The sequence below is a fragment of the Phaethon lepturus genome, unplaced genomic scaffold (genome assembly GCF_000687285.1).
Source record: "Phaethon lepturus isolate BGI_N335 unplaced genomic scaffold, ASM68728v1 scaffold43863, whole genome shotgun sequence".
NCBI lineage: Eukaryota > Metazoa > Chordata > Aves > Phaethontiformes > Phaethontidae > Phaethon > Phaethon lepturus.
The window spans coordinates 6,226-25,841 of NW_010530618.1; the positions used below are offsets into that span (position 1 = coordinate 6,226).

At 36.2% G+C, this 19,616-nt stretch overlaps 1 protein-coding gene across 2 annotated transcripts; it reads left to right on the forward strand.

Moving 5' to 3' along the window:
* Window positions 1–634: 634 nt before the first annotated feature.
* On the forward strand, window positions 635–17,381 carry ZNF711 (zinc finger protein 711). 2 transcript variants are annotated; one of them, XM_010284308.1, is made up of 8 exons: window positions 635–713; window positions 2,283–2,813; window positions 9,571–9,729; window positions 12,582–12,728; window positions 13,335–13,472; window positions 14,900–14,947; window positions 15,544–15,687; window positions 16,152–17,381. In XM_010284308.1, exons 1-8 carry the CDS (start codon window positions 635–637, stop codon window positions 17,327–17,329), a joined length of 2,424 nt encoding a protein of 807 aa, XP_010282610.1. In that variant the 3' UTR covers window positions 17,330–17,381. The 2 variants fall into 2 exon arrangements, with proteins under 2 accessions (XP_010282610.1, XP_010282611.1); XM_010284309.1 differs by lacking the exon at window positions 13,335–13,472.
* Window positions 17,382–19,616: the final 2,235 nt, after the last annotated feature.

Sequence of the window (19,616 nt, forward strand, 5' to 3'; positions counted from 1 at the left end):
GTAATACTGGTTTGTTGCTATGGCCTGATGCTACTGCTGGTATTGCAGGTGAGATCTTTACTGTCAGTCAGTGAGCTGTTACCCTATGGAGACAGTCTCATAACACTGTAAGAATATTTTAATGTTCAGTTTGTAGTGGGAAAAAGGAAGCTTTTGGCATTTCCTGTGCTTACTGCTCCTAGAAATAAAACAATGTTGAAGTCTGTACTTCTGCATGCTGAGGGTAACTAGAAAGCACTTTCCAGCTAAATTCTACAGGTTATAAACAGAACTGTGCTAGGACCGGCAGTAACCAAAGACTTAACATAAAAACCCATTTTAAGTCCTGACCAAGAATTACTGACTTGTTTGGTTTCACTTGCATGTGTCATTCTTTTGATTATTATAGGACTACTTATGGGTGGAAACATTTTCAGGATTTTTAGGTCAAAAAATAAAAAATCCAAAGGAATAAAGCAAAGTGACTTGTATGAAGTACTGCGGGCTTTTTTTCTTGAAGTTTTGGATAAATAATTTTCTGTGTTTGTCAGTGTGACACGTTAATGCAGTAAAGCTAATCAACACAATAACGCTGTTCATCATAAATCCTGGTTTTGCTTTTCTTGCAGTTATTTGTGAACGAACTTAGCTGAATATGGATCCGGGTGGTGGAAGTCTTGGATTGCAAACACAAGAATCCAAAATGCCTCACACTATGATTATGCAGGATTTTGGTAAACATTTTAACTACTAAAAACAATGAATGAAATCAAGACTGTTTCTCAAGTTTTTGCTATGTGTTTATAAATGAGACCAAGATGTAGAGTTGACTAATATAGTAATGCTAATTGCATGGCTTTTTTGAGAAAATTCAAAATTTAAGGTGATGTATAATATGTCTCTGTATACTTTGGTTGAAATAGTCACTTACTCCAAAATATTGAAGTAATTCTGAATAAAAAAAGAAGTTAAGTCGGTGGCCAAAAATGCTCTAGATGAGACAGAAAATGTTATCTGGAGTTCAGTTTTTTTGTGGTGCCTGCAATTCTGCTTGAAATCACGTTGACTAGTTGTTACATCTCCCGCATACAGGAGATGTAAATAGCATCCAGTACAAGATGTAAACAACATCTGAGCTTTTGTGTGCTTACCTTGATTACTGTCTCCAGTTCTCCTTTAGGGTATTTCAGTAAATGTGTTGGGAAGTAATGTGCCTGTATGATAACAGATAACTTATCACGTAGACAACCATTTACAGATTTAGCTAAATCTGCATGTTCACATGTGCTTAGAAGTCTTCTGTCAAGAACATCAGTCCTGAGACTGTACTGATGTAAGAAAACTTGTTTCTAAATTGATTTTTTTTTTTTTTAAATTAATACTATTTCTTTTGGTGGCAGTGCTAAGTAACCTCCATTTTGAAGGTTGAGAGAAGGGACAGCAAGAAATCTCCACTCTTTTCTTTGTGGGTCTCCATTTCTGCATTATGACAAGAGATGACCTTCCCAACTATTGAGAAGGACTATGTCTCTGTTATATCATGAATTAATATCCCTCGAGTGTAACAAAATAATGGCATTTGCAGTACAATGCTGAATTATTTTTTTCCATTCTGATAAGAACTATTTTATTGTTTTGTTCTTTAAGACTAAAACTGCTATTTATGTGTGTGTTAAAATAATACACTGTGCATTCTTTTTTATGTATAGAAAAGTAGTCTGCAAATACGACTGGCCAGTCAAGTCTGTTAATGAAAAACAGGTTTCTGCTTCTAGCAATTCCTTGCAACGTGGCAAGTTGTTGGAAATTGTGTTGTAAATGTTGCATGCAGTTGCATGTAGCTGAGTGTTTCTTTTTATCAAGGCCCACACAGTCTAAAGGATGAGAGTCCATTTATTGTAACAGCAGTTAATGTATTGTTACCACACTTCCAGTGTCATGCAAGAATTCTGTGAGAGTTCAAATTGCTGCTGTAATCACATGTTTTCTAACTGGAATTTAAGAAAAGATGAGATTGAAAACTGGCCTGTAGTTTTTAACGTACCAGCATTGTAAAACCTAAATTTGGGGCAAACTCCGCGTTACCTCTTAAAGAAGTGGCATGTTTTGTTTTTCTTAATTTAAAGAATACAGGCTGCTTTGGATAGTCTTTATCAGGTGAAATGCAGTGTGGATTGTTGAAAGGTAACAGATCTGTACATCCATGTTTAACTTAACTATACAATTACTCCATTCTTTAGATTAAACTAATTGCTGATGCACTAATTTTAACATTTTTCTTCTCATTCATAATTGTTTCATAGTGGCTGGAATGGCTGGCACTGCTCATATTGATGGAGACCATATTGTTGTATCAGTCCCCGAAGCTGTCCTAGTTTCTGATGTTGTTACCGATGATGGAATAACACTTGATCATGGCTTAGCAGCTGAAGTTGTCCAAGGACCTGACATCATCACTGAAACCGATGTTGTAACAGAAGGTGTAATTGTTCCCGATTCTGTTTTGGAAGCTGATGTTGCTATTGAAGAGGCTTTAGATACCAGTGATCATGTTTTGACTTCTGATCTAATAACAGAAACCGTTAGAGTTCCCGATCAGGTTTTTGTGGCTGACCTTGTTACAGGTCCTGATGGGCATTTGGAGCACGTGGTGCAAGACTCTGTTTCAGGAGCCAACTCACCTACAATGGTTTCAGAAGAAGTTCTTGTAACGAACTCAGATTCTGAAGCAGTCATTCAAGCAGCTGGTACTGTTCCCGGCTCCACAGTGACTATAAAAACAGAAGATGATGATGATGGCAAGAGTACATCTGAAGACTACTTAATGATATCTTGTAAGTTAAACAAAGGTAGATATGAACAGGAGATTATCTGAAGTAGAATTGCTCTGGTGGGGAGAAGTTACTATAACTGGACTCTTGCTGCATTCTGTACTGGAACTCTCAAATAATAGTCTGTTGCCCAGTTAATTCTTGGTGTCTGGATTTGGGTTTTCTTGATGAAAAATCTGTTAGCTCTGATACAGCAAGAAAGAGAATGACATTCATGCTGCTGAGTGAATGAGTGTGTATATTTATGTTTCTGAAACCAGATACTCCTGAAAATTAAGAAAAACACATTAAAAAGTTAAACATTCCACATATTTTGAGCATAATACTTTTTTTAAAAATACACAGGTATATTACTGTGTTATGTAGATTCGTGTAAAAATAACGTGTTGGGCTTAATCAGTAGAATCCAACAAAGAGATAGGTTTTTCTGACTCATAAAGTTTTTTCTTACGTGTCCACAAAATACTGCTTGTTTAGCTGTATTAAAAACTAAAATAGGCATTTTATTGTCTGTTGTGCTGTTCTGGACTGAACTTGACACTAAGGGCTTGTGTGCATTAATTGATTGGCTCTCTAATACTGGAAAGTGGCTGCCCATTTCAGTTTCCACAAAGCATTCAACTCTGAGGAAACTACGTGGTCCTATACTACTTGGTGAGTGAAAGCTACTGAAAGGACCCTAGATATATTATGTTTCTTCAGTGGTTAAATTCTACTCAAGATACCGTTACACAATTTTGATAAAACGGGTGATAGTTAATTTTATATTTTTTACTTCTCCAAATTAGTTACTGAAATGTGAGTAGGTCAAAACAGATTTTATTTAGTCAGAATCAATATGTTTAAAAAAATGGCAATGCCAAGTGTGTCTAAGTGTCAATCTGTTCACAGCAAGCTGCATTTATTAAAGATTTCAAGACAGAGGACATGACTGATCAGTGATTATAATGATTCTAATATTTCGTAGCACTTGTGTCCCTTATGCAAAATATATTTTTGGTATTTATTTTTTGTTCTATATAGGATGGACAGCAATGATTTTTTTTATCATTCTGTCATTACTGTAATGCTGTATGTCACTAATAGAAGTCAAAAAGGTTTTTTTGAAAAAAGAACCAAAAAAACCTCAGTCTAAAAGCAAGTTAGACTTACAGCAGAAAAATTCCTGTGTGTTTGTAAATAAAGCAACACCATTTTTACAGTCAGTTGTTTCATTGAAAAAATTCCTCCTTTCTGACAGAGTACTTACGATGAGTTGTATTCTGTAACTGCGGTATTTCCAACTGCACCTTTGTAATTGTAAGTAAAGTCATCTTTGGAATTCCTTCTAAAGATAGATAAGTGTGATTGATAATGATGATCGCTGCACTTAGACCAGAGCATCTTAAACTTTCGGTAATAGTTACCTGATGACCCCAGCTGTGTCTGATACATTTATAGTTTTGTCAAGTGTTCTCAAGCCTACCGATGGCTTTTGCTATGTTCCAAAGCCAGTTTGAGACCTAGTTTTAAGCAAATCAGATTTATATGTATGTATAATCATGATATGCCTGAATAATCACAGTTGGAAGCTACATTATTAATCTAGAATTCTGTTGTAAGTAATCATTTTCGATAAATTGAGGGAGTGTCTTCCCTCTGCTAAGTTTTGAGGCTGTATTATGCTGGGTATGCCAACTTGGCCCAACAAATTATCTGCTATTGATTTTTTTCTCAGCAAAAATGAATCAATCTTACATAGTTTTTCATTTTTTGATATTTTAAAATGTTTTTTAAATTAGCCTTGAATTTGTTATGTTTAGGAGGATAATCTGTTGTGTAGGATAGATAAATGCCTCAGTTTATCAAGCAATTTAAAGTTCTTTATATATGCTTACATTTTTTGACTTCTCAAATGAAATGTTTAGTAAATGTTGTAGAAAGTTAGTTTTATGCTATCTTTTGGGGTATGTACATAGGACTGTTGAACTTTTTAATAATGTAAATCACATCAAAATGATAGTTTTAAAGAATTTCAAAATACTTCATAGCTGTCTTTTAATGGTATTTAGCATCTAAAAAGGAGGGATATGCCCTCAGGGAATACCACCAGCTGTTCTGTGGAACACATTTTGGAAACTAAAATACTACATTTTAGGGTGTGAAACTGAGCTGAGTGGAATTTTAACATATTCTTCTGATGGGAGTTGCAGTTTAAATATACTGAAAGGTGATCCTTTACCATTTTAAGACAGCATTCCCATGTAGATATTGTATACGCTATTGGTAATTATATTTTTGTGTAAATACTATTCTGTGAACTAGCTGCATATGATTTTGTAACTGGAAGTTTTCACTAGAAGATAATCACCGCTCTGCTATCTCAGTGCAGATGAATTCAGCTTTTTTAAATCAGCCTTCTAAGCATAAGACTGAAAAATCTTTTTTTGATACGTTCACAACATATGCCACGGGATATGCATGATCCCTTGTTTTAATCTCCAGAATACCTGTTTAAAAGGGACTTGTTAAAAAGGAAATTAATTCAAAATGAATGTATATAGCGTGGTCATGCTCCCATCCGTCTCACACTGAGGTGGGAAAACTATGTACATCCCATTTTGCCAGGGAGGAGTTTGCACACGTGTAGCTTAAAGCATGCCCTTTTTTGTTTTTCAGGTTTGCGATATTCAGACCCACAGCGGATTGCCAGCTCCCGATCCGTGTGTTGGCCCTGCATGCACTATGTTGGTGACCTCATACCCACCAAAGAACAACACTGGAGCTGGCCTTTAGGGGTAAGGTACTGTTCCACCACCACCTCCTTTTTAGTGTATTACAATACAGTGTTACATAGTTTGCTAAACATTTTAATACTGATACTCCTATATTGTAACCTATGGGATATAAAATAAGTACATCAGACATCAGAAAAATAGGAAAAATTGTAAAACCACGGGACTTATCTTGCCCTCATGTTGTCCCTATGGGCTCCTATGGTGGGTGTGATATCACCAGCATAGTGCATGCTGAGGCATCACATGAATTGGGAGCTGGCAATCCACGGTGAATCTGGACATCACACACCTGAAAACAGCAAAGTAAGGTAAGTTTAAAATTGGAAGTGTGCTGAGTTTTCCTTTAAACCTTGTTTATTCAGGAGGATTCAGCATATATTTATAAAGGTTCTCTGTTGTGTTTTTTCAGTTAATTTTAAGTGACGAGATAATAATATGTAGTGCTTCTGGTGGATGAGTCAGATCTGGAAGACACTTTCTTATTCTTCCATTGACATAAAGTAAGCATTCCTATTCCTGAGAACTATCACTGGGATTGGTCATCAGATAATTTAGGAGTGATGGGTTAGCAGTCTCTGGTTGAAGTCATATTACTTAGACAATAGAGTATTTTCACAATCTGTTTTTTTTTTTTAAAGTCCTAATATTTTGGAACTAAAGAAAGATGATGTGTCCTGCCGTGTTGATTGTTTTCGTGTTACCTAAATGTCTTTAAAAAACAGATTGAAACCATGACAGTTACTTCATATTAGTCAGCAGTTTAAGCAGTAGCAGTTGCCGATGCAATGTCTTTTATTGTTGAGGCATTTGAAACAAAAGGCAACATCTTACAAATGGCAGTCTACATCAGTATCGTTTTCTCAGTCCAGTTTATATTTTTCAAATTTTGTATATTTCGTTTTTGCTTTTTGTAGAAAAGTGATTCCAGAGGCCCTGGATACATGGGCTTCCTGATATGTTTCCACTACGTTAGCTTTAGTTGTAGAGACTGAAGATCTTTGAAAAAACAGAGGATGGATGATGGTGTGGGAGTAACCACTACATTTTTAAATTATGTTGTAAGTTTGCCCCTCTAAGACAGGGCTCCCTGTTTTTTTAGAGGATATTAAAGATTTGGGGGCTTTACTTGAAATGGTAGAATACATCATGTCAGCGTACATGTTATATTCATGTGTTATACTTTATATTTTTGGCTGAGAATATATATTTTTATAAAAATTGTAAAATTGAAAAATGCCTCTTTTTTTCTTTATGTAATCTTCGTTGTATTGCAGTTGATGTCCTCATGAGGCAACTAATCTGAAATAGTGTGTTTATTCTATTTCACCAGATACATAGTGGTGTACAGTTACTGTCAGCCAATATTAGTTAAATAATTGGAAATTTTTGCCATAAAGGAAACTTTTTATCACACATACGTGATTACTCCACTGCTCAGAGGAAGTTGCTATTGTTAAATAACCTTCCAGTACTGAAATACTTATTTCCTATGTTAAACTGATAATCTGTTATGTTTATAAAATTTGTGAGTTTAGAAAAAGTTGATGTTGCTTGAGTTGCAGATTAGAAAATAACTTCACCACCTGCCAATTCTAAAATTACAGTAACAGCTTACAATCAGTGATTTCTCCCACCCAGCCTTTAAATATTCTTTCTGTGTTTTGGCAGCATGTCTAGTCATACAGCTATATATATAATCACTCCTGCCTTGTACTGTTAGTTACCGCCAGTCCTTCAAAGACTCATACATGCAATGGGATGTTCATTGTACTAAAATTAAAGTTATGTGTATCACTTTGAAGAATTTGGATATGAAACTTTTGAAAAGAAAATGGTCTTTTAAAAAGCCAAACATACTAAATGTATGGAAATACTTTTTCCAAGATAAGTACTTTTTAGCATCTTCCCTTTTCCAGTTAGTAGAGGATGCATAATCCTCTCTTCTGATAACACCATTTTGGCAGTGTAAAAAATTTCAATTAGCAGATGCAGTAACGCTCCCGTACTGGATCTAAAGATGTACTAATAACCTGATGCTGGTAAACTTAAGTGTCAAAGGAATATGCCAAGTTCTCTGTTGTGGCTTTCTCGTTTGTGGTGTTCATACTCTTACTGTTTTCATTGTCCTGCAAGGTAACGTGAACGCCATGCGTCAGATTTTAACACATTAAGGTGTTGATGTTGCTGGCATTGATTTTAATAGAGATTTAGAATGTTTTTAATTAAAAACTCTTCTCCTGAGGAAATTTTTATTTCTTTACTGATCAGAGTTTGGTGTTTTTTTGGCAGTGCAATTAATCTCATATTTACAAAAGAAACAGCTAAAACGTAGCTTTTTTTTAATGTTTTCTGTTTAATTTTCATCAAGATATCTAATTTTCAGAGGTTCTAAAATTAAATCAAATACTTATTTGTACTTACCTACATTATAGCTAGTTCTGTCCTGAATAACTTCTGTACTCTTCCAATGCAGTCCAAGATTTGTGAGGTAGAAATGAGGCTTCTCAATGTGGGGATGACAGGCGGTGTTATAGTTGGGTAGGTGTTTCTGTGGAATCCTCTCCGTGAGCGGGGAAGGGCTTACTTTGGGATTGCTGTGGTGGATTCCCACCCTGCTGCAGGAAAGGCATCTGCTCCTTTTCTAGCACGTTCTGAACCACCTTGCATGGCTGCCTGGAGTACTAAGAGGAGCTTAAAGGAACTCCAGTTCACCTCAATGCACCAGGCTGTAGCCTGACGTAGTTAAAAGCCGCTCCTCAAGAGCAGTCATCACTGCACTGAGGGCAGGAAGCTTAGAGGGGGATTGGGAACCACTGCAGCCTTCCCGAGGTAAGCCAGCCTTTCCTCAGAGCCCTCATGTCTGCATCCAGGAGACTATTCTTAGTCATGAAACACTACTGTCACTTCAATATTAATTTTAATGTTTTTTTTTTAACCTAGTATGCACATATTATAATGTTATGTTTGCAGTATATCGCAACTTCCCTGGAATGTATTCGATTCAGGTTCTGTTTACATTTTGTGTAATTGTTCTCTATTTAGAGGACTTCAGTGGGTGTTAAGCGTTGCACAGGTTTGTGTTGGCCATCTGCAGAGGAGCTGATTTTATCCGCTGAGAGAAGTGTGTTGGCAATACGTATGTCAGAAAGATGCTTAGTTCAGTGGCCTCAGTATTGGCAATTCGGAGTATATATATTGATACCTATGTGAATACCCTTTTTACCAAAATAGTGTTAATTCTACACGTCAATACTTTGAATGTCATATTTGTGGTATAAATAAAATGAGCATTTTTAATATAGAGACCAAATAATCAGAGTGACTAGGTTGCATACATAAAGAATGAGAAGTCAGTTTCACATAGTAGTATTTGGGTTTATTTTCACTGTATGTTTTAATCAGCTGTATATTATACAGTAATCTTCATTAATTTATAAGTTTTCAAGTGGATAAAATCATAATTTCTTTTTAGGGTGAAAATGTCAAATTTTTGATGCACACTTCTTTCACTGGGAATATATTCAGGGTCATCACTCTTACCAAGAGTTTCAGCTGCTAAATTTTAGTCGCCAGTATCTGAGAGCAATGAAACTTCTTGGGACTCGTAGACTGTAATAGGCAATTCTGGGTTAATTTTTAACATTTTTTTGATAGATGTTTAATTTTACTTATTGATATATTTTTGCTTTCTTAGTATAATAGTGTGAGGCATAACCAATTACCACATTCTCTTTGATGACAAGCTTCCTCTTGTGTTCTTCATTCTGTAATTCTTGCTGTGTTTCCTGAGTTGCAGTAAAATGAGTACTGAACTTGTGGAATCTCTTTTAAGTATCTTGAGATGAACTGTTTTGTAAAAGCCATTTATGAATACAAATCTTTACTATGCATGGGGATAATAGTGCAGAAAATGATGCTACTGATTACTTTGACTTTTAAAAAAAATGTGTTTGAACCTCATTATTGTTCTCTTATGTTTACAGTGGATGATGTTGGAGAAAAATTGGACCATATAGGAAGCACTCCCTTGAAAATCAGTACGGAGGTGACAAATGATGATGTTGCTAAAGATGATGGTTTTGGTTCAGAAGTTATCAAAGTGTACATATTTAAAGCTGAAGCTGAAGATGATGTTGAAATAGGTACCTTTTAAATTCTATGTATTCTTCCAGAGTAGTGTGAAGTATTTCAGGGTCTTTTTGTTTGTTGTTCTTAATTTCATGTAATCCACTGACTGGAATGTTTTGTAGAATGTGACATTTGTGGAGGTTGCCCATATGTGGTAAATACTAGGTGTGTATTAGTCTCAAGTTCTTTTTTGATTAGCAGTATTTATTTTCAGGCAACCAAAGCCCAAATATAGAAGTGGTTGAGTGTCTGCAGCTCTTTTTCAGCTGCTGCTTTTCTCTGACATTGCAGGACTGTGTGTCAGCACAGAAAATCCTCGAGAGTGGATTTCTGTCATTGAATGGTCTTCGGTGGCCTTGACACAGAGAGAGGGGGAAGATTGCTGGGGCTTTACGCATGCAGTCATTTCCAAATCTAACCAAGAAACTGAGAATTGCTCTGCAGTTCTCTTTTGGAAAGGATGGATGCAGCACTTCCAGGTGCTTTGCAAGGGGATGTACAGGTTCCGTTCTTTGCAAATTCTAAAAGCAAGGGTCCTCCTTACAGCTGTTCTCAGAACTGAAATCTCTGGCTCTTTCCACATTACCCTTTACGTTTAGGTACTGAAAGGCTGCCTCAGTGGAACGTATCTGGCCAGGATATGCCATTCACAGGGCAAATCAGCCTGACTATTCTTCTTGGAGTGGAGGAAGGCAATCGTTTCCCATAGACTGGTAGCACTGGCCTGGCTATGCTGTGAAAATCTCAAACTTTAGGCAGAACTGTGGATTAGATCAACGAAGTCCTCCAATTAGTAACAATCCTGGTGCTATTTTTCAAGTAGCATGAACTGCTGCTTCAGGAAATTTTCAGCTGTATGATGCCTTTTATTTTTCTTTCGTGAGAAACAGGTAATCTTTTCATCTCAAATTAATGGCAGAAAAGGATTGTTGCAGAGATGATCAGACTGCTAGCTAATAGGGCAGTTGTCTTTGGTTTTCACTGTCTCTCAGGGTGGGTTCAGAATTAGTTAAGGCTGTCTTATGAGTTGCGCATCCTTTTGAAGCATGATACAGTGTAGATTTTGGAGCCTGTTAATGAAGTCCTTCACAAGGTTGCCAAAGTAGCTTAACATATTTTACTACCCTGTTTGGAATAGACAGTACCAAATTTGGCTGAAGGTTAGTGAGTATTTCTGTAAGGCCCTGGGATTTTCAGTATTTGATCCTTAATTCCTTTCAAGTATGAGAAAGGTTGCAAAGACCACATGCTTTCTGAGGCCATGGGGAAAGGATCTAGAGAAACAGCATCTTAACATCCCTTATCTATTGTGACATCTGTTTCATCTGCCAGTCTCTACATTAATTGCCAGGCCCTGTTCTTGAAATACAGTTTCTTCCTCGGGATAAGTTGTCGGTCTTGAGGGACAGACTGCTAATGCAGCAGCAGGAATAATCGGAATCTCTTACGTCTGAAAACTAATTTACAGCAGGGATGTTCTCATGAGCTACTCTCAGTACTTCTGATAATAGCCAGGAGGTAGTCCTGGCAAATTACCCCGTTCATTACTGGCGAGTACTTCCCCTTGGAAAGAGCTGATTGTGTTGATAATGTGCGTTTGCTGCTCAGCATTAAGGAATACAGAAACTGAGATGTCAGTCTTCACAAATAGCCAAGGTTCAAGTTTACTCATTAGCACTAGTCTCTTGATCTTTTTGTACGTGGGGTGGAGGTGTACGTGGTTCTTCTGTGTCATCCATTTGCATTGCAGTCTAGTTACTTACCTAAATGTGCCACCAAAGCCCCTTTCAGCAAAAATGATAAAAACGGGCTTGGGCAGCGTTGATGTTTGGTAAGTCTCGCAGTTACAAAACACAGGGAATGATGATCAATGTACTTGGTTTGGACTTGACCACCTAGCTGAGCATTGTCCATCAGGACCGTTCACAGTAGCGAACACGGACTCTTGATACATAGCAGGTGTTGGCTTGTTCTGCCATAATCTGCAGCTTCTCTCTCACTCTTCAGTCCCTGATACACACGGAAGGCTAAGCATCAGCATCGATATTTATCGGCCACCTCTCTCTGACTCAAGTATCAGTATCAAGTTCCAGGTTGGTACCTGGTCTTTTGCCACTGCTCAAGTAAGTCAGTGGGCCAACACTTGTTAGTCACCTGGAGAAGGGACTGTGTGGGCAGTTTTTCTCATTTCCTTCTTTCCAGCTGTTACTCTTCAGGTTGTGTTGTCTCCAGGGATTTGGTGCAGCACCTTACATCCCTGCTAGCCTGGCTCTCTAGGTAATGTTGTTTTTGAAATAACTGGCAATAACAGTTGTTCTCTCCTGGTTTGAGAAGTGTGGCCACAGTGTAAGTTACTACTCAATCCCATGTAATGAGCCTGGGACACACACGTTAGAATCCTTGTAGGAAAAAGTACCTAAGAATCTGTTCTTGCAAAGTGAGGAAATAGGATTTTTGGGAGAGGAAGAGGGATAAGAATTAGCTGTTCACATCTCAAGAGCGAATTGAAAGGCTGTGTTCTGGGCAAGGTTAGAATGACAGTAATTTTTTAGGTGGGCATGGCAGGTGTACATTTCCAGTCACACTTTTGTTCACTGCTAGCATGCATAAAAGGGTCTTGATCCTTCTTGGAAAGTAGTTGTTCAGACTTGAATTTATCAGGAGACACTGAGAGAACTTCTTCCTTATCCGGCCCAAAGTATTAAACTTGCATGATTTTATGACAGACATGGATGTCAAAACATTTAATTGAAGTTTTATGAAATAGCTTTGTTGTAAATAGGAAAAAAATACTTAAGTCTGAAATTAATCTTAACAGTGGCTTTGTTCACATTTACTTAATGTGTTTAACTTCTTTTTGTTAAAGGTGGGACAGAAATTGTCACAGAGAGTGACTTTCACAATGGACATTCTGTAGCTGGAGTAATTGAACAAGGAGGTGTTGGTAGAATGCAGCGAGAAAAAATGGTTTACATGGCTGTTAAGGACTCTTCTCAGGAAGATGAAGATATTAGTAAGCATAATCAGAAACATTTTTGTTTCTCATGCTGTTTTGTACAACAATATAAACATCATTCTGAAGGACTTTTTTAATTTTTCTGAAGGATTCTTCAGCCTGAAGTAGTAGAAAACTAAGCTCATCTTCCCTAAAAAAAAAAAAAGCAGGCTATAATTATTTTAAAGTGATGTGGATAAATGCACTTTGTGCATACTGTATGCAATCATTTCATTATTTATATTAAATTTAACATGTCCATGGATGAAGTTAATGAGGTTAGTCACATTTCTCATTTTTCTGTTTTCCTACTGTGAATTGCCTTGTTTAATCAGATTTCTGGCAAAGTGGCAAATAAATGTCATCAGTTACAAGCTTATAAGTTTGTGTATTTGAATTTATGTTGGTATTTGTTTTGGATTTATATTTATTGATACATGTTTTCTCTTTTTAAGGAATGTCTGAATAAACAATGATCCCCTAAGGGAAGGGGTGGTTCTAAATGCCAAAGGAAGAAAAGTAATTTATATATTGGGTATCAATTGGAGTGAGAGCAAATTAAATTAAGGAGAATTTAGGATGAGCAGAATAAAATTAAAGATGTATTCTTCTCGTTTAATCCAGGCTGTGCTGAAATAGCAGATGAAGTTTATATGGAAGTTATTGTAGGTGAAGAAGAGGCTACATCACTTCCAGACACACAGCTTGAAGATTCTGGCGTGAATAAAACTTTTGTCCCTGTTGCTTGGGCTGCTGCTTATGGTAGGAATTCGTATGCTTCATGTTTTCTGAAAATCCCTTCCATTATTTTCTCCCTAATCTAGCCTCCAGAATCTCTGTGGAAATGTGATAATCTCTCACCTTTCCCTAGGGGCTTGGAAACAGCTCCTCCTGATCTTTTAGCAGTGTCAGTTAGTGGAGTTGATGAAATGATGTGAAAAGTGAGTTGGACATCATTTGTGACCTTTTACACATGAGGTCCCTAGTTTTTTTGCAGTTCAATATGAAGAAAACTATTCCATTTCTACATTGGTGTTTTTTTCCCAATGCTAGCCTGTCAGACAGTTACAGATTACTTTAGTAGTTGGTTGTCTTCCATATAATTAATGGCTTGCTATTATGTTGAGTTTTACAAAGTAGAAAGGAAATCAGCAGAATTTTTATACTGTTCTTGATTCCAGCTCAGAGGTACAGAATGCGTGAGGTTTAATGGTTAAGTTGGCTGTTGATGATTTTACAACGATAAGAATAGCCTTAAGTATTTTACATCAGCTAGGAGGAAGGGGAAATAACTTTAAAAAGGGAATAGTAGGAATAAATGTGTAAACATGTTCCTAATAATTTCAGTTTATATACCTGTTTTAAGCCTGTTAGTCCTTCAGATTAGAAGACAAAAAAAAAAAGGTAATTTGTTGTCTGCAGCCATGCTTCAAATAGTAGAAGTGTCTTATTAGGATATATTGCAAATTATGAATATTCTTTTATTTCATATTTATTCTTTTCTGATATTTTGGCATGTTAAATGTGTATTAAGAGGATATCAGGTTATCCATGATTTATGTTACAATTAGTTAAAATTCATTGGTATAATATTTCTGGGCACGGTGGTTGGGCTGATTAAAGTGTTTTAGAACCACAAAGCCTTGGCACGTAGCAGTAAACACTTTCAGTCCAAAATGAGGCATATACTTTGAGGTGTTACTTCAGGGAGACATATTACTTAATGTCTCCCAGAATTTTGTAGTGGCTCATATAGATGAGTGCTGAGCGGCTGATAAGGTATCTTCTTATCTGCCTAGTTCTACTCCAGAAAGATAAAGTACTTTGATCTCAAGAAAAAACTGTGGATTTCAGATACCCTCATTTCTGGATTGGTATGTGAGGTTATTTATGAGGTTAAAAGTTTGCAGAAACAAACATGTTAATTATGAGAAGCAGGAAAGACTATCAGCATGGTAAGCATGCAAACACAGCTTTAGCGGATATTAACTGTTCACAAAGATATGATTTTATTTCCTGGGGCTCATGATTACAAGATACTGAGCTGATTGTGAACTACACATCTCAGTTTGGGTAGAGTTAAGCTGTTACTTACTAGCTGAGTTAGTTTTCTCTCATTACCAACTTTCAAAGCCATCATCTTTAAAAAGAATTTTAATTTATAATGACTAAAATACCGTTTTCTGCAGGAGATGAAAGAAGACTACCCAGAAGATACGAAGATGGTCAAGCGGCAGGTAAGAACATATAACTGTGCTTGGTACAGCACTAAAACTAACTTGCTGTCTTTGAAAATATATCCAGTTATGTGTCAGTTCTCCTAATCAGTGAATGCAAAAAATTACCCATAAAGTATATATTGAAGGACTCCACAGTCTTTCTCTACAATTTTGAAATGAATACAATCCTACATGTGTTGTAGGCCTTCAGAGCGGTGGGGGTGAGGAAGGGTGGGGAAGTTGGGAGGATCTGCCAGGTTTTTTAATACGGTTTTGTAGTCAGAAAAGAGATAATGCTGTTGTTAAGAAGTAAAACCAAGTTAAATAAAAGTAAACAACCAGTGTAACTCATAAGAAGTTAAAGTCTTGAGAAGTATGAGAAATCAAGGAATATATTTGAAAATTATTCAATGTTTAAACAATTATATTCGTGACTTTTGCCAGCAAAGATAGATAGTGCGTTATATTGGCACTCTTCTTTCTTACATATGTTCATTGTAGAGGAATGGGCAATTTTTTTTTAAAAGTAGATATGCTGCTGTGCAATTCCAGTCATCAGTCCCAAAGAAAAAAGTTGTTTAAGGTTTTTTATGGTGTCTAATTTTTGTTTCTAGGAAATAACTTGGATACACGATTAGAAAACAAAAACGGTAATGCAACACAATACCTGCAGATTTGTGATAGCATTAGCACTAATAGAGTGCTAAAACAAAAAACCAAGAAAAGGAGGAGAGGAGAGGCCAGGCAATGGCAAACAGGTAAACACTGTACGGTTATGCATATTGTCATGGAGTGGCACTTACTCCTGTACTATTCCTGTTTTTTTCTTTTTTAAGCTGGTGCCGAACTAAAAGACAGAAATGACGTTTTGCGTATTTCCTGTGTCCTTCCCCCCTCCAATTCTGTGCATAGAAAACGTAATAATGTTTGCGATTCAAAGTCAGTACACTTCGGGCTGATGCAATTCATTTGAATTTTGCAAGCTATTAAAAAGTAATCGTGGATATATTCACTGCACATCTGATACTACTGATCTGTTTAAGCAGTTTCTAAAACAAAACTATATAAACTATAGGTGCTGTGGAATGTTGTTTTTAAACTACTGAACCATTCTCTGCTGCGAGTGTAAGTGCATGAATCTGAACAACAGTTGGCTGATTTAAAACTTCTTAATCAGTAAGTTTGTTTCCTTCATAACTTGTTTTTGTTTGTTTAAAAACAGCTGTTATAATAGGTCCTGATGGACAGCCCTTAACAGTTTACCCTTGTCATATTTGTGGGAAAAAATTTAAATCCAGAGGATTCTTGAAAAGGCATATGAAGAATCATCCAGATCACATGATTAAGAAGAAATACCAGTGTACAGACTGTGACTTTACAACTAACAAAAAAGTAAGTTTCCACAATCATCTGGAAAGCCATAAACTTATAAATAAAGTTGATAAAACCCATGAGTTTACAGAATATACAAGAAGATACAGAGAAGCAAGCCCGTTGAGTTCTAATAAACTAATTCTGAGGGACAAGGAGCCTAAGCTACACAAGTGCAAATACTGTGACTATGAAACTGCAGAGCAGGGACTCCTCAATAGACATCTACTTGCAGTTCACAGTAAGAACTTCCCTCACGTATGTGTGGAGTGTGGGAAAGGATTCCGTCATCCATCAGAGCTGAAAAAGCACATGAGGACCCACACTGGGGAAAAGCCATACCAGTGTCAGCACTGTGTCTTCAGGTGTGCTGATCAGTCCAATCTGAAAACTCACATCAAAACCAAACACGGGACTGATTTGCCATTTAAATGTGAGCACTGTCCCCAGGCGTTTACAGATGAAAAAGAACTGCAGCAGCACACAGAATTATTTCAAGGGCATAAGACCCACCAGTGTCCACATTGTGACCATAAGAGCACCAATTCAAGTGACCTGAAGCGACACATTATTTCAGTTCACACAAAGGATTTTCCCCACAAATGTGAGGTATGTGAAAAAGGCTTCCATCGTCCATCTGAGCTCAAAAAGCATAGTGAAACCCATAAAGGTAAAAAGATACATCAGTGTAGGCACTGTGACTTTAAAACATCAGATCCTTTTGTACTTAGTGGGCATATCCTCTCAGTTCACACCAAGGACCTGCCTTTTAAATGCAAAAGATGTAAAAGAGGATTTAGGCAGCAAAATGAACTTAAGAAGCACATGAAGACCCACAGTGGAAGAAAAGTTTATCAATGCCAGTATTGTGAATATAGCACTACGGATGCGTCAGGCTTTAAACGACATGTAATATCGATACACACGAAAGACTATCCACATAGGTGTGAGTATTGCAAAAAGGGATTCCGTAGACCGTCTGAAAAAAATCAGCATATAATGAGGCACCACAAAGAGGCCATAATGTAATATATGATCTCAAGAAGGAAGCAATTTAGAAACTGTGATATGCTAATTGGGGAAAAAAAAAATCTCATGAACTGTTTCTCCTGGTTTCAAAGCTTGATATTAAATCATAACTTTACATTCTTTGTATTAAAAGTCTTAAAAGTATTAGGGTTGACAGGGGATCTCATAGCCCTATGATTGTTGCTTATCAGAACCTAAAGAGCACTATAGAATGCAGAAGGATGGATGAATGTCTTAAATTTGCAGAAAGATGGATGAATGTCTTCAGATTAATGGTATGACACTTTGTTAAGCTATAGAAGACAAAACGAAGATGATTGTGTTACCCATCTTGTCAGTAACAGCATTTGTCTCCAATATGAAAACAGTTCAGATATATGGTGAGGTGATTTACAAATTGCTTGCAAAGGCAACTGAGTCTTAAGTTCTTGTGCAGTTTTGAAAGGACAGTATTAGTCAGTCACTTGATCATAACATTTTAAAATCATGCCTGGAAATTAAATTCCGGAACTGGTCAAATTTGGGGGGGGTTGTCCCTTTTTTTTAAACATTTCACTGGGAAACTTTTTTGTTTTCTTTATTAGTTTAGGTCCAACGAGTAATTTTTTTAATGGTTTTCAAAGCTGTTAACCTATTCTATTACAGGATATGATGTTTAAAATATAGCATTATGTTATGATCTCAAAGGTGGTGTGCTGGTGCTAGGGTTAAAGATGTGTATGTATATAATTTCCCTTTTTTATCTGAAATTACAGTTGAATGTTGTTCAGTATGGCACATATAAAAAAATTAACTTTGAATTTGACTTTTTTTTTTTAAAGGGTAAAATGGATGCAGCTCATTAGTGTTATGACTCAACACTAACACTTTTTCTCGCTACTTTAAAATCTTCGCTAAAGAGAATATTAAAAACAAAGTTGAAAATTGTAGGGGTTTTTTTAATTAAAATTCAGAGTACTTAGAAGTTCTTTAGGGCAGTGTTCTTAGCGGGTATGACAATTACTGTCCTACCTCCTAATACGAAATTTTCAACATAGACCTAAAATTGCACCTTTTGATCAATTCTTTAAAAAAATCTATACCATACTATAAACATGCATTTTCAATCTGTAAGAAAGTATTTATGCAGTATTTAACCAGAAAAATATGCTGCCACTAGAGTTTGGAGGTGGATCTTCAGTTTACAGTGTATACATTGAAAATATGCATCCCTTTAAACAATGCTTTGTGTTAGCATGCAGCAAATCAAATGGCGCTTAATATAACAAGCTGGTCTAGGGCTATTTAATGAAAAACCTGTTCATAAATGTTATGCATATAATGTGTATTTTTTACTTTTTTAGTTGCTTCATGTTTGCACACAGCTGTTCACATGATAAATTGTAACTTCATGCTATATTGTGGCTTTGTGTTTCAGATAATGTTCATATTTTCTTTTTGCACCAGATGAGAATCAGTTCCTTGAGAATAAATTTTTTTTATATTTCTAAACTTCAGAAAGTTAAATTTGGGAAATCTCTTAGAAAAATACGTGTTTTATGTGGCTGTAAAAAATGATGTACACGCTGTAAAATAAGATTGTCACTGTTATGTGGGATTATTATTTCTAAATGTGTTACTCATCGTAACGGGCATACAATAAAACGCATCTCTTGCACTCCAAATTTTTTGGAGTTTGCTTTTCATTTGTGGTGGTTAGGAAAGTCTCATTCTGTGTAAATTTGCCTAATATTTTTACTTACATTATTCACTACTTAATATGTGAAGTATATTTACATTTGAAGTAAACAGGTTACTTGAGGTATATTTATCAGGCTATTGAGGGGAGAGTGTTGGGCTTTTATTTGACTAACCCTTTAAACTTACAGGTAATGTATTTGTGCTTATTTCCAAAATATTTATCAAATGTGATATTGACACTGCTTTGAAATTTTTTCCTTTAAGTAAAGAGAACATAAAACTTCTCACGTATTTTGGGAAAAGCCAGGTAGGTTTTGCATTTTCACCTGTGCAATAAGAACATCTTGCAAAACAAAATACTAAAAATACTGCTACCTTGGTTTCCCTCTCTTCTTAGAATACTCGAATTAGGACATCGGTAATAGATGAAAAACTTTAAGAAGAGAGTGTGATATTAAATGAACTCTTCATCAAGGATTTCCAGCGGGGTTTTAGCCAGTGAGCTCGTAGGTTTAGTACTAAAAAACAGAAACATTGCAGACGTGAACCTGTTCATCTGGTTTTTGTTTATACTACTTGTTTTGTATGCCCAGCAATCAAAGGAGGC